Raw genomic sequence first — 12,419 nt, 5'->3', positions numbered from 1 at the left:
TCAGAAGAAACCAACACATATAGACCTCTTAAAGATTCAAAATGAAGAAGAAAGGAAGGGTAATAAGTATGTTTTCGGCTTAAAATCTACGGGTTCAGGACCACTCCATGGCTACTCAAGACACTGGATTTTTTTTTGCAAGCCTCTGGATAGTAAATGTATCTGATGCGCCTGCTTACAGCTCATTGACCCCATGTTTGAAGGGTCAGAAGGTCAAAAGGCTGAAAACCAGCGGTGTCGTGTATCCAAAAAGAGACAATTAGGCTTTCTGTGTGGTTCAGGTGAAGTAACCACAACATATGGTCTGTGGTTGTGCAAGGAAACACACATCCCAATCATGTGTCCTCAGATTACCAATTGTATTTTATGCTGACACATTTTTGGCAAGCAAGCAAGCCTTGAGTAAAGCAAGGAATAAATATGTGATAACGGGTGTCTGCTTTGTATTATTGTACATTTTAGATGATGTCATTCCAAAAGGAGAATGTCACTCTTAAGGTGCTTTGATAAATAAAAGGCTGGTTTGCTTACATGTTTAAATAAAATGGGAAACTGAGGAAGCAGTATTTGACTGATTATATTTCACGAGAATTCTGGGTGCAAAGATTGTTGACAGTAGGTTTGACTTAAGCACTTCACTTGAGGTTTTACATTTCCTGCTCCTTTAAAACTCCACTGAGTCTAATTTCAGAGGGAAATATTTTACTTTACTCCACAAACTGTACCCTTCAGCTGTTCACTCAGACTAATAACTCAGAATAAAATCAACAAATTATTAACAACGTATATATATTTTTTTAGGGGTTACTTTTTTGACTTGATGTTGACATTTTTACCAACTATTGTATAATATAATATTAATTATTATTAAATGGGCTTTTACTACACTTTTGCACTTAATTTTGTATGCAGGATTTTCCCTTTTTATAGCATTTTTACAGTGATGTTACTATTCTTTTACCATAGTTAAAGATCTAATTGCATTGTCCACCTCACACTCCACCCTTATTCATAACAGGAAGTGTTCAGGCCAAAACATCAGTAACATTTCAGTAGTTTGTTGACAATAAAAGAAAGAAAACCTGGAAAAAAGCAATGTTTATTTCTTCATCAAGGCATCACAATTGGTCATTGATTCCAGCCGTTACATTACAACACAATTAATTAAAACCTTCCTCCGTGTTGACACACTTTTTTTTTTACGAAGTTATCTTTAAAAGAAACCTTGTTAAAAAGGTACGAACCAAAAAGAATGCACAGCCAGAGTACCAGCGCATTTTACGTGTCGAAATACCAGATTTTCTGACTGGATTTGAAGGTTTTTGGCAGCTGATCGATATGAAGTAAAGTGTGTCTGCCATGCCGAGCTCATTGGGAATTCTTCTTCTTCACACAAATATCACAATATGTGAAATTGAAGTGGGTTTACAACTACATACATGTGTAGTTATATGTGTACTGGGACTCCGCCAATATAAATATTTAGGATTGTTGTTCAAGAACCTAAAACTTATCAAAAAACTCCACCACACATTTCCAGAATTTGCAAAAAACCTTCAATTTAACTACTTGTTCACCGACTCAAAAAAAAGGTTTCTTCTTATTAGAACTGATTGATAAGTTAACTATATTGACAGAGAAGACAGCTACAGTATTGCACATACCATCGCAATCCTAATTCAAAGTTCAGACACACACACGCACACACACACACACTCAATCATCCCCCCCCCCCCCACACACACACACACGCTCGGTCACATTTACATATTCACAATCAGACACATGTGTTCAAATTAATGCTCAATGTTTAGTGCCTATCTCAGGGTAAACATTCAGTGACAATAAAAAGGGAAAACAAAAACCTTTAAAACAAAAAGAAATATAAACATCTTTTCCACTGACAGGGCCTGAAGAGTGACCCTGATGAGTCCAGATCCATCAAGTCCGGTCCAGTCTTCATGTCCCGCCTCACCTCAGTGAGTCCTTAAACATGGAGTAGTCGGAAGAAAAAAAACCCATATCTCTGCTTCTGTGTCTAACCTGTCCGTGTACCTACTTTTGATGTGTATTAAAAAGAAGACCGTGTCCATGTCTGGGTGGGGTATCAGTAGAAATTGTAGGAATAGTAGTAGTAGTAATAATAGTGGTGGTCAGCGGCGCCTCGGTCTGGATCAGTAGGTGGCGTTGGCGGGTTCCCGTCCCGAGCTGAAGAGGATTTCGGCCTTCGAGCTCATGACGTACGTCAGCAGGAGGGAGGTTATGAGCACGCCGACACCCACACCCAGCGTCAGCATCTGGAGGAGGAAAACAGAGGGTAAGCTCCCAGAAATCCTGCACTGAAGAGTAAAAAAAATCAGAGTTTTCATTTTTAAGGACGTTTACCTCCAGGTCGTGACTCGCCACCAGGAATATGCGTCCTTTGATGGTCTTCCACCGGGACTCTGTCCACGTCGAGTAATTTGTGGAGGTGAAGTCTTTCAGTTCGAAGGCCGGGGAAAGCGCTTTGGAGAGACGGACCGTGGAGCGAACACAGAATCCCTCCCTCTGAGTGCTGTTGGGAGGCGCTGCGCCCTGAACCCACATGTAGGTGTACATCTGAGGGGGAGAGGGGGAGTAAACATGTTATCCAAATGTCGCTTTATTTTATATTTGCCTAAAATATTTTCCTGTTAAGTCTAGGTTTTAGTTTACATGTTGGTTTTACTTTGTCCTCGTAGGTTTGTCAATTCACTTTTTTCAAGATTGTCTGTAAAAAGAGACTCATTCATAGAGCTCTGAGATACAGTCTTGGTATAAAAAGTCCAAGACTAAATGACCAAAAAATTATAAATGGATAAAAGTAAGACAGCTTTATGGGTCTCACATGTTTGCTCTCCTCGTCCTTCTCGTCCATTCTCTGGTTCTTGCAGTTTTCCTGTGAGATGTTGAAACTGGTGCCGGTCATGTTAGCCAGCAGATACTGCACCAGGAGGGTCGGCTCGCTGGACTGCTGCACAACGCCAACGTAGAAGTTTGTGGGTCTGTCAGCTGAAACACAGAGGAAAATAAATGTAGTCTTCTTCCAAATAAAGCAGATTTAAATAAGCAGATTAACAGTCTGTAAAAAGCTATCGCTCCCACTTTTGTTTGAGTCTCATTTACTTAAAAAGGATTATCTTGTTTGTTTTTTTACCCAGGTGGCTCATGAGGTCGGAGGGGAGTAGTTGCTGGAACCAGGTGTTATTTGTTCTAACAAGGAAGCCGTACAGCATCGGGTCACCTGGAGGAGAGAAATCAGTTAGACAAAGTCAGTCTCCGCTGCTCCAATGCAGAATACAGATATGCACCAATACAAATGAGTGATCAGTAAGAAATCCATCAAGAAAGACCACAGAAAAACGACCGAATGAGCTTTAAACCACTGATAATGCAACATGTTAACAGCACATTTCAAGTGACTGAACGAGACTGAAATGTTAATGCAACGTGTAAAAGGAAGAAGACAACAAACACTAAAAATAATTCAACAATTTAAAAAAGGAACACCAGGGTTAAACAGTAACAACTAGGTGCTTGCATCACTTCCTATAATATAAATCCTATATTCTGCCCACCAGTCAATATGAAACAAACATCCTCGAAATAAATAAAAGAATAAGAAAAAAACACTCATTTAAAAAAGGTATATCAGACTTTAGATAACATAAGTATAGAAGTACCTCTACGGGTTGAGAAAGGACAGATGAATAGAAGATTACAGATATGATTGCTGCTATGTATTTCCTGAGGTAACTCTTACTATATCAGGGTCTGCGTTAATGTTCTTCAGCTGGGCTTCAGCCCCTCCCGCCTGGATGTACAGAGCCCGCGCAACCAGGGTGGCAACCTCCGTCAGAGCCTGGAAGACAGAGATTATTATAAGTGCCTCCGAACGAAATGTGTGAGAACATTTCAAACAGTAACTTTAATAGCAGCATCGTGAAGACGTGTTCTGACTCGTCTAGAATGGATTGAATGAGACGTCAGGAAACAATGAGAGAGGGTGATTGACGAGGACACAATTCACCAGCACAGAATAGGTGAAAGGTAAATATCAGGTCATAAATGTCCCTTTTATCCAGTTTTTAAGTCACATTTTTAACATAGCACTTAGATTTAGAGAATGATTCGAAAAGAAGAAAACATTAACTCATGTCTGTACTTGAAATTAAATCTGTCCAAGAAGGAGGAGGCTTGGTTTGTAAAGCTAATGTAAAAGCAGATAAACATGAGGAATATTGTCGATGTAGAGCCATACCTTAGCGGTCTCGGTGACAAACGCTAGCTGCTCCTCTTGCGTCAGGTTTGATGGATACGACATGCGCAGGTAATCGGAGTTATCGTACATACTCTCGTAGAACCTGCACAAGGAAAATAAAAGAATAAACACATGCCAATCCCCCTACAGGCAACACAGATCCCATTAAACTGTAATGCGTGCAATCATAGGGAATAACCTGTTGAGGTAAGCAGACTCGTGATCCTCGATAACCACACCGGGGATTGGTCGAGCTCGCAGGAAACGCTGGAAGGACGAGGGCGGGAGCGGCTGGGAGAAATTTGGCTCGTCCACAGTGAAGTTCAGATTCACAGCAGCCGACTGCAGGTTGGTAATGAGCTTCCTCACCTGAAACACAGTGTTATACACAGTCATACACACAGTTTTTATATCGCTTTTTTAGTTTGTTCTTCAAGTCGGCTCTTAAACTGTCATCTAATGTTTGAAATCTAGCAGGTTTGACAGTTAATTCACTTGGAAATCTTTGAATTTGGTCCCTGTTTTTGCCCATTTCATGTGTATTTCTAAAGAAAATCATCCACTTAATTTGACACTGCTTCCTGTTTTAGTCTAGTATTGTTCAACACAACGTCTGTCGTGTGAAGATCTTTTATATTTCATAATCATTTTTATGTCCACTCTCTAGCAGCAGACGAACCTCTTCGTTGACGCTGCTGTTCTTCCGGGACACGGGATCAGAGTGGAGCCACAGCTTGGAGTCATTGCGAAGTCCAACCTGTGGAGAACAAAATCAACATATTAACATACTACACACATACATGATGATGAGGTTAATGCCATTACAATTATTTGGCTTGTAAATATGAAGTCATGTAAAGGGTATAATGTAGGGCTAATACATATATACACTTTCACAAATTGTTGGCCCCAATATACAGATTACTGTAATTGAGTAATACTCTAATAACGCATTTACTGTTCATTTTGTTTCCAGAAGTCTTGTTTTAAAGGGATTCATTTAATCCTTGAAACTGTTTAAAGTAGGGGTTGATATTCGGCCTTTACACTTCTTTAAGCCAAGTATCAAACACTAAGTAGTGACATTTTGCAGGTGAAACATGTAGGTTTTTTTTACTTCACAGAACCTTTAGTTTTTGGATGTTGTGAAACTATTTGTTACATGCTTTGAATAAAAGAATAAGGTATAGTTCAAACTGAACACAAATCTCCACAATCAAGCCCAAATCAGAGAGAACTGAGGAATAAATACATTACACATAGTAGCTAGTATTAAAAACATTCAGCAATACCTTACTTTTATTTAGGTCTAGAAGTGTTCCCTTTAAACTTGACTACACCGGTTGATATAGAGTACATAAAAGGTAACTGGAGGCCCATTAACACACACCTGTCCAATCTCCAGTACTGAGTGAACATTGTCCAGGTCCACGGCAAACTGATTGTTCTCCATATCATAAACCATCCTGGAACTGCCAATGTAGTCAAACGTTTCCTGGAGACAAAACCCAGTTAAAGTGTAAAGCAGGACATTCAATGTGGCATGTTCATCAAGCACAGGCTCTCATATAGCGGTGTGGAAATGACTGACCCCCTGGAAGAAGGTGTAGAAGATGGTGCGGGTGGGCGGGGCTTCCTGGATGACGTTTTTGAGAGCAGAGGCGGCCGCCAGCAGACTGACGAACCCGGAGACTCCACTCTCTGCGCCTGGAGCAACGTCGAAGAAAAATGACCGGCTGTCCAACTGCAGAGAAGGTAAGAGAGACATTGTGTCAAGGTAAGTAGTTCAGTCCCCTTTTGCAATCACCTATAATCACAGCATAAGTCAACATGTGAAATACAGCCTGTGTTATGCTTTTGTTTACCAACAGAGTCGGGCTACAACTATGAAATGTATTATTTTATACTATCTGATTCTTATTTTTCTTAATTACCAGTAACTGTCTAATCGTTTAGTTGATAACAATGTCAAACATAGTGAGAAATGTTATTCCTTGTTTACTGTGACCAACAGTCGTAACACTAACTCACTCAATGATGTGCAACAGAGAAAATCCTTGCAGAATATTATCTGATTTTCGCTTTAAACGGGCTCCCCGGCTGCCTTATCTCACTTTCATTGTCGAGTTTTGTTCTTGTTCTCAACACTGTAAAGTAAAGATAATATTTACACAAGAAGCAGAGCACTGGAACTGCAGACTGTATCATTACATCCATCATTTAACTTGGACTTGGCTTTTTGAGTGAGATCACTACAGATATTGGCTGAAGAAATGTCTACCTCACATCTTAATAACTACCACATGTTGTGCTGTAATGAAACATCAGAAAAGGACCAGAACCATGTTCCTGTAACTCACCCTGGCTGCTGCTACGACCACACTCTCCCCGGTCTTGTGGCCCTTGGCTGTGGTGTTGAGAGGTTTGGTGGAGGCCCAAACATTATAGTCAGCCAGTGGATCACAAACCATCTCTAAAAGGGGGACAGGGGACAAGAAACAACGTGGACTTTGGTCAGGCTTAGTCTAAAAACAGAATCATTTAGTGTATTTAGAAAGGTTTCTTCCTAAAGTTGTGTGGGCTGTCACAACAATGATGTCATCGCCTTATTGTATGATATGGACATGACCTACATCATTTTGTGTTGACTTGGATATAGCAGAACACACATCAGGGTTTCCCTACTATTAGAAAACGTGCGCAAGCCATTTCTCGTTAATAGAAACCTTGTTGTTGTTTCTGTGTTAGGATTTTTAATTTACATTCTTTTCCGATTCCAATTTCGATGTCGGAATATACTTAAACATTAAAGTACTTTGCTATTTAAAAAGGGTGCACCATTACCATACAACCACTACATCAGTGGCATAACATGGTCTAAAAACAACAATTATTTCTGGGTCAAAATGCCATCCAACAGAAGTAGTTATCGGGACAGGAATAGACGTGGAGTAAATACCTGGGATGACGCTAAGGTTGATGTCATTCCTCCTCATGCAGGTGGCCGTGTCGGTGACGGCGGACATGTGAGAGTAGAGCTGCATGGCACACAGCGGGTACTGAGGAGCGCCGCCATTCAAACCGCGATTATGATCCATGTAACACTGCGAGAAGAGAAGAGGATATGAAGCCACTGTGTGTGCGGGTGTGTTTGTTTATACAGAAGCCACAGGAACCTTATAGTATTTAAGAGAATCTCAAATAATTTGCAGTCCTTAGAACAAGTTGCAACATAATGCTGTTGGGCCTGGTGCTTTTGCTAAGGGGCACACTGGCAGGTTTGGGCACAGTGACGGGATCAAATCTCAAAACAGTTCAAAGTCAAACTCGTTAAAGGGGCCTATTATGCTAATTTCCAGGGTCATATTTGTGTGCCTCTTCTGTGACATGTCTCCATGCTTTAATGTTCAAACAGCTCTTTATTTTTCTCATACTGCCTGTGCTGCAGCACCTCTTTTCACCCTCTGTCTGAAACCAGAGCCCAGTCTGCTCTGATTGGTTAGCTGGCCGGCTCTGTTGTGATTGGTCAACCACTTAGAGGTGTCCCGCCCCTTAGCCTTTCAAGAACACTGTGTTGAGGCTGACCATTTACATGCAGAAAAACCTAGATAACAATCTACAGGAAAGTGAAAACCCCGAAAAATAATAATAGCTCCTGATTCAGAAAAACAGTCCTTCAAAGAACAATATGATGTTTTGCAAGGCAAGTTTAGATCTAAAGTGGGGCATTATCAGTGTGCTGAAACTGATAGCCCAGATAAAAACTAAGCAGTTCAGCCATTTCAAAACCTGTAATATGATCTGTCTGCTCATGTCACATATAAGAGTGGAAAGGTTGGTATGCTGTGTGGATAAATCTCAGCATAATGTGCCACGACATGTTGGAGTTAGAAATAAATGATCCTTACTGCTGCTGAAACAGCTTTATCAGCACCTTATCTAAACCACGAGTTCAGATCAGATGTAAGTAAATGTACTGTTCTGCAAAACATTTATGGGAAAGAGCCATTTAGTGACAACAAGAAACAACTGTAAGAGCAAAGAACATCAAATGGGATTAAAAGAGAAAATATTAGATTTTGATGAAAATGATTCCGGCCATTTTACCTGCCGAATGACCTGACTGTCGTTGTCGTCTTTCATGGAGAAGATGGGGAAATCAAACTCCTCATAGGACAAGCCATTTCCAAAAGGGTTCCACATGGTCACGTTACAATGTGCCAGGGCTGGATCGTAGCTCTCTGAATACACACCTGAGGGAAATACAACAAGCGTGTACTGTACAAGCAGACTTTTGTAGATAAATGAAAGCTACAACTAGTATCAGTTTGTAGCTGTGAGCTTCATGTCAAAGGTAAAGGCAGCAGAGGATCATGGGTATTGTAGTTTTTACACCTTTTATGCCAATTTGCTGCGTTAAAAAGTGGAAATATGCAAAACTGATGATCCTTTTATAAACGTATTGTATTTTTCATTTAACCATTAATAGAAGATAATTAACGAATAAATAAAACACATCCAGAACTACCGACTCTTCTCACGTCAGAACCGTCTTTTCATCTGCTGATTTTTTAAAATATCTTTATGACTGTGACCTTTTTTTGCACGTTTGTAGGAAGATATTATTTTCCATTTGAGAAAAGTAACTTTGTTTACACATGCAGCCTAAAGGTTATGGTGTCTGTTACACAAAAAATACAAATTATAGAGGAATGAGAAATTAATTCAGTGCTTTAAGGTCACATTACACTACAATGTGGCAGAAAGCTGAACTACAGCCTGTCTGAGCAGGTGAATCCTCCCTCACCTGTGTTTTCGTTGGGACAGGAGGTGTGTGGGGAGAAGCCCCCCAGCGGGTTTGTGTTCGGCACAATAACAGCAACGCCAGCCACCCTGCTTGAGCCGTTCTTCAGCTTCATCATGATGGATCTGGCGGCAGACAGGCGGCACGGGGCAGGGTAAGCGATATAGGTACAAACTCAGGTCAGGCATGGGCTCGTGTTTTTCTTCCTCAGGGTTTAACAGGTGGAATGTACTCTATTATGAGTACAGTGCACTTGTTTGACAGCTTATTACTCATTGCGTTTTACTAACTGCCATAATGTTATTACATTTCTTCAGCTTCTACTTTAATTTAAAAAATAACTACTTGTACAAATTAGGGTGTGCCTAGTAGTTTAGACAAATTTAATTGGACATTTGTATGTTAATTTAAAATGCACCAATTACACATACAGTTAAATTCCTAGCATTTTTGCATTAGGAATTTTTTTTATTTATCATGAAATTGGTGGTGATTTCAAAATATTTGAAGTGAAGTTATCTTCATTTATGCGCTGCTGCTCAGTAAACCAGACACTGATGTTGCAGCACTGTACATTACCTTATTTAGGCTCCCTTTTATCCCCTACGAGAAGTGTTTTGCACTTGTCAGGGGGTATTTGGCTAAAATCCAATGGGTGTATGTTATTGGAAAAAGCTTGAGAAACACTGCTTTAATCCATATAATCATTCTGTTCACTATAAACACATTTCGGACAATGCCAGAATAGAAATTTAATCTGGCCCATACTTATAAAATCCTATAGGTGCCTCTTCTGCAGGATGAGAGATGTTTACTGTACCTGGTAAACAGCGCAGACTCCAGGATAACCAGATAAGGAGGATTGGCCCCAGTGCTCAGGACCCAGTCAACATTTTCCTCTGACTCAAGCACATGAAGGACGCCCACATTACCTGACAGTTTGGCTGAAAACCGAAACAGGAAATTCAAAATCAGCATGTATGATATGACATACATCAGCTGTATGTCCTTCAAGCTGATCTAATCTTCTCCATTACAGGAAATGTTTTCTTGGGTGAATCATTTTGAGAAAGCAAAAACAAAAATGATTCTGCTGAGACTTTTTGCAGAATAAAAGTACATTCTCAGAGCGATCAGATATTACAACGAAACATGTATTTTTTTTGTGTGTCCTCTTATTTTCTTTCTAAATTAATGTCTGACTCTCAAAGCCACAACATTGACTTGTTTCAAGATGTAAAACTGCCTTGAGCAACCTCACAGAAATGTCTTTGAAAACACTTTAGCAGGATGTGTAGTAAGCATTTTACTACAAAATGTTCAGAGGCCATAACTCTACATTTGAGAAGTGTCAACAGCAACAAGGATATCTTCTTGTGGTGAATTTCGTTGTATTAACATCACAACTTAGGATCACTTTGATCTTTTGCTTTACTCACACTGGCATCCTATTTGATGTGTTGCATTGAGAAGTCGCACACACGGGACAGTGTAATTGAGATGCACATAAATCTTCTTTTCCACTGAATTACAGCCGACACCTGCAAGGGAAAGAAAGCATTTGAAAACTGCACAAAAGGAGGGCACAGGTTTTTACCAAGACTGCACTATAAAGAAAGAAAAACTGAATTTCAGTCAAAGATAAATGTGTCCAACCGTTCAGAGAATTAAAACTAAGGTCATAACTTTATCAGCAAGGGTAGATTGGTATATAAACTCTCTTATTATTAGGGAAATATATACTGACTTGAAATACTAAAGGTCAGAGGTGTAAGAAGTACTCAGATCTTGTACTTAAGTAAGAGTAGAAGTACCAGAGTGTAGGAATACTCTGTTACAAGTTAAAGTCCTGCTTTCAAGATGTTACTCAAGTGAAATACTAAGTATTACATCAATATACTTAATGTGCCACAAGTAAAAGTACTTATATGCAGATTGGTCCATTTCAGAATAATATCTCTGATAAGTTTCATAATTATTGATCATCAAAGTGTACTCAAAGCTGGTAAAGGTGCAGCTAGTTTTAATGGCTTTGTACTGCAGGGTAGCAGCTGAATTTACTCTAGGTGGAACTAATGTCTGATTTCTATTTCATATCATTAAATAATGTAGTGGAGTAAAAGTACACCATTTACCACTGAATTGGGGAAGTTGAAGTACAAAGTAGGATAACATTGAAATACTCAGGTAAAGTACAAGTACCTCAAATTTGACTTAAATAGTGCACTTGAGTAAATGTACTTCGTTACTTCCCACCCCTGGTGCTATGTTGGTGGATCAACTGTATGCCGAATTAACGAGGGAACCCTTAACATCTTGGAAATATCTTCCTTTGTGGGCCAGCTGCTTTCTGTGTTTCTTTACAATTAAATGAACTTTAAACTATGATATTTTGTATGTAATTTGGCATGGCTGTTCTAGCATTAATCCCTCTAGGCGGCCGGTGGATCACGAGCAGTCACGCTGATGCTGGGTCATGAGGGCTGACCCAATATATGAGGGAAAAGTCGTCAAATATATTTATTAATAACAGTCTGTAGTTATTTCTATTTAGTTGTCCCAAAATGTTGAACAACGCGGTATAAAACAGCTCTATTCCAGCAGCCATGGCACAAATGAACAAGTTGTATCAGCGTCACACAGATGGAAACCATTTCTATGTATATATACATTTAGTGGATTGTTTGTACGGGTGTTTTTTAAATGTGTTTAGATGTGACGGAGTAGTTTTGTTGTCTGTGTGGTTTTATTGTGTCATAATGGATCCCTTGTCTTTTTTATCTGCAAATATACCTGCACAAGGAATAACTAAACTGAACTTGACTTCTATGCTTGCAGTTATTGTAAATAGCCCAATCCAACATCAAACCCCCATTGTTAAATTTAACATTAACACACGGCAATAGAGATTTAAACCAAACAGCTTGTGCTAACGGTGATTAGCTTAGCATCCGGCTACACAAAGAAGTGCATGAAGCTAACTGACACACAAACACATACTTATAAACAACGAATACTTAGTCACGGATAATTGAGATCTTTCAGAGAATAACTTACCGATGAAAAACCAACAAACTAGCAAATTAACTATCCATTTGATCGACAGCAAATCCATCTTCCTGGTTTGAAAAGCAGAAACAGTGGGTGTTGACGTGAAAGACGTCCGGGTTCCGTTGTTTTTTAGTTCCGTTCCGTTGAAAGAATACGTCTCTCATTCAAAATGGCAGCTTTAAAAGTCTGCAACGGGAATATTATTTTAAGTATATATTAATATAACATTTTTACGTCAGGTAGAACACATATATATTAATGTATCTCCTTACTCGGCTACCATAT

The 12,419-nt window shown here is 39.5% G+C and overlaps 1 protein-coding gene across 1 annotated transcript; it reads right to left on the bottom strand.

Annotated features, from left to right (window-relative positions):
• Nucleotides 1–1,081: 1,081 nt before the first annotated feature.
• Nucleotides 1,082–12,392, bottom strand: ncstn (nicastrin). Its single transcript, XM_063886349.1, has 17 exons — nucleotides 12,141–12,392; nucleotides 10,523–10,624; nucleotides 9,904–10,027; nucleotides 9,087–9,208; nucleotides 8,387–8,532; nucleotides 7,239–7,383; nucleotides 6,640–6,752; nucleotides 5,871–6,023; nucleotides 5,670–5,774; nucleotides 4,959–5,036; nucleotides 4,479–4,648; nucleotides 4,280–4,382; nucleotides 3,777–3,880; nucleotides 3,176–3,258; nucleotides 2,867–3,030; nucleotides 2,386–2,598; nucleotides 1,082–2,297 (listed from the first exon to the last, which is right to left on the bottom strand). Exons 1-17 carry the CDS (start codon nucleotides 12,196–12,198, stop codon nucleotides 2,175–2,177), a joined length of 2,106 nt encoding a protein of 701 aa, XP_063742419.1. The 5' UTR covers nucleotides 12,199–12,392; the 3' UTR covers nucleotides 1,082–2,174.
• Nucleotides 12,393–12,419: the final 27 nt, after the last annotated feature.

Source organism: Eleginops maclovinus, chromosome 6, assembly GCF_036324505.1.
Source record: "Eleginops maclovinus isolate JMC-PN-2008 ecotype Puerto Natales chromosome 6, JC_Emac_rtc_rv5, whole genome shotgun sequence".
Taxonomy (NCBI): domain Eukaryota; kingdom Metazoa; phylum Chordata; class Actinopteri; order Perciformes; family Eleginopidae; genus Eleginops; species Eleginops maclovinus.
Note: the sequence above shows the minus strand (reverse complement) of the source record. Positions and strands in the feature narration are given on the sequence as shown.

Bases quoted from the DNA above. Each gene is read 5' to 3' on its own strand.
- ncstn (XM_063886349.1), bottom strand. From the start codon at position 12,198: ATGGATTTGCTGTCGATCAAATGGATAGTTAATTTGCTAGTTTGTTGG. The intron at 6,024-6,639 runs GTGAGTTACAGG...CCTTCTCTGCAG, and splicing joins TGGTCGTAGCAGCAGCCAGG to TTGGACAGCCGGTCATTTTT. The intron at 2,599-2,866 runs GTGAGACCCATA...TCTCCCCCTCAG, and splicing joins AGGACGAGGAGAGCAAACAT to ATGTACACCTACATGTGGGT.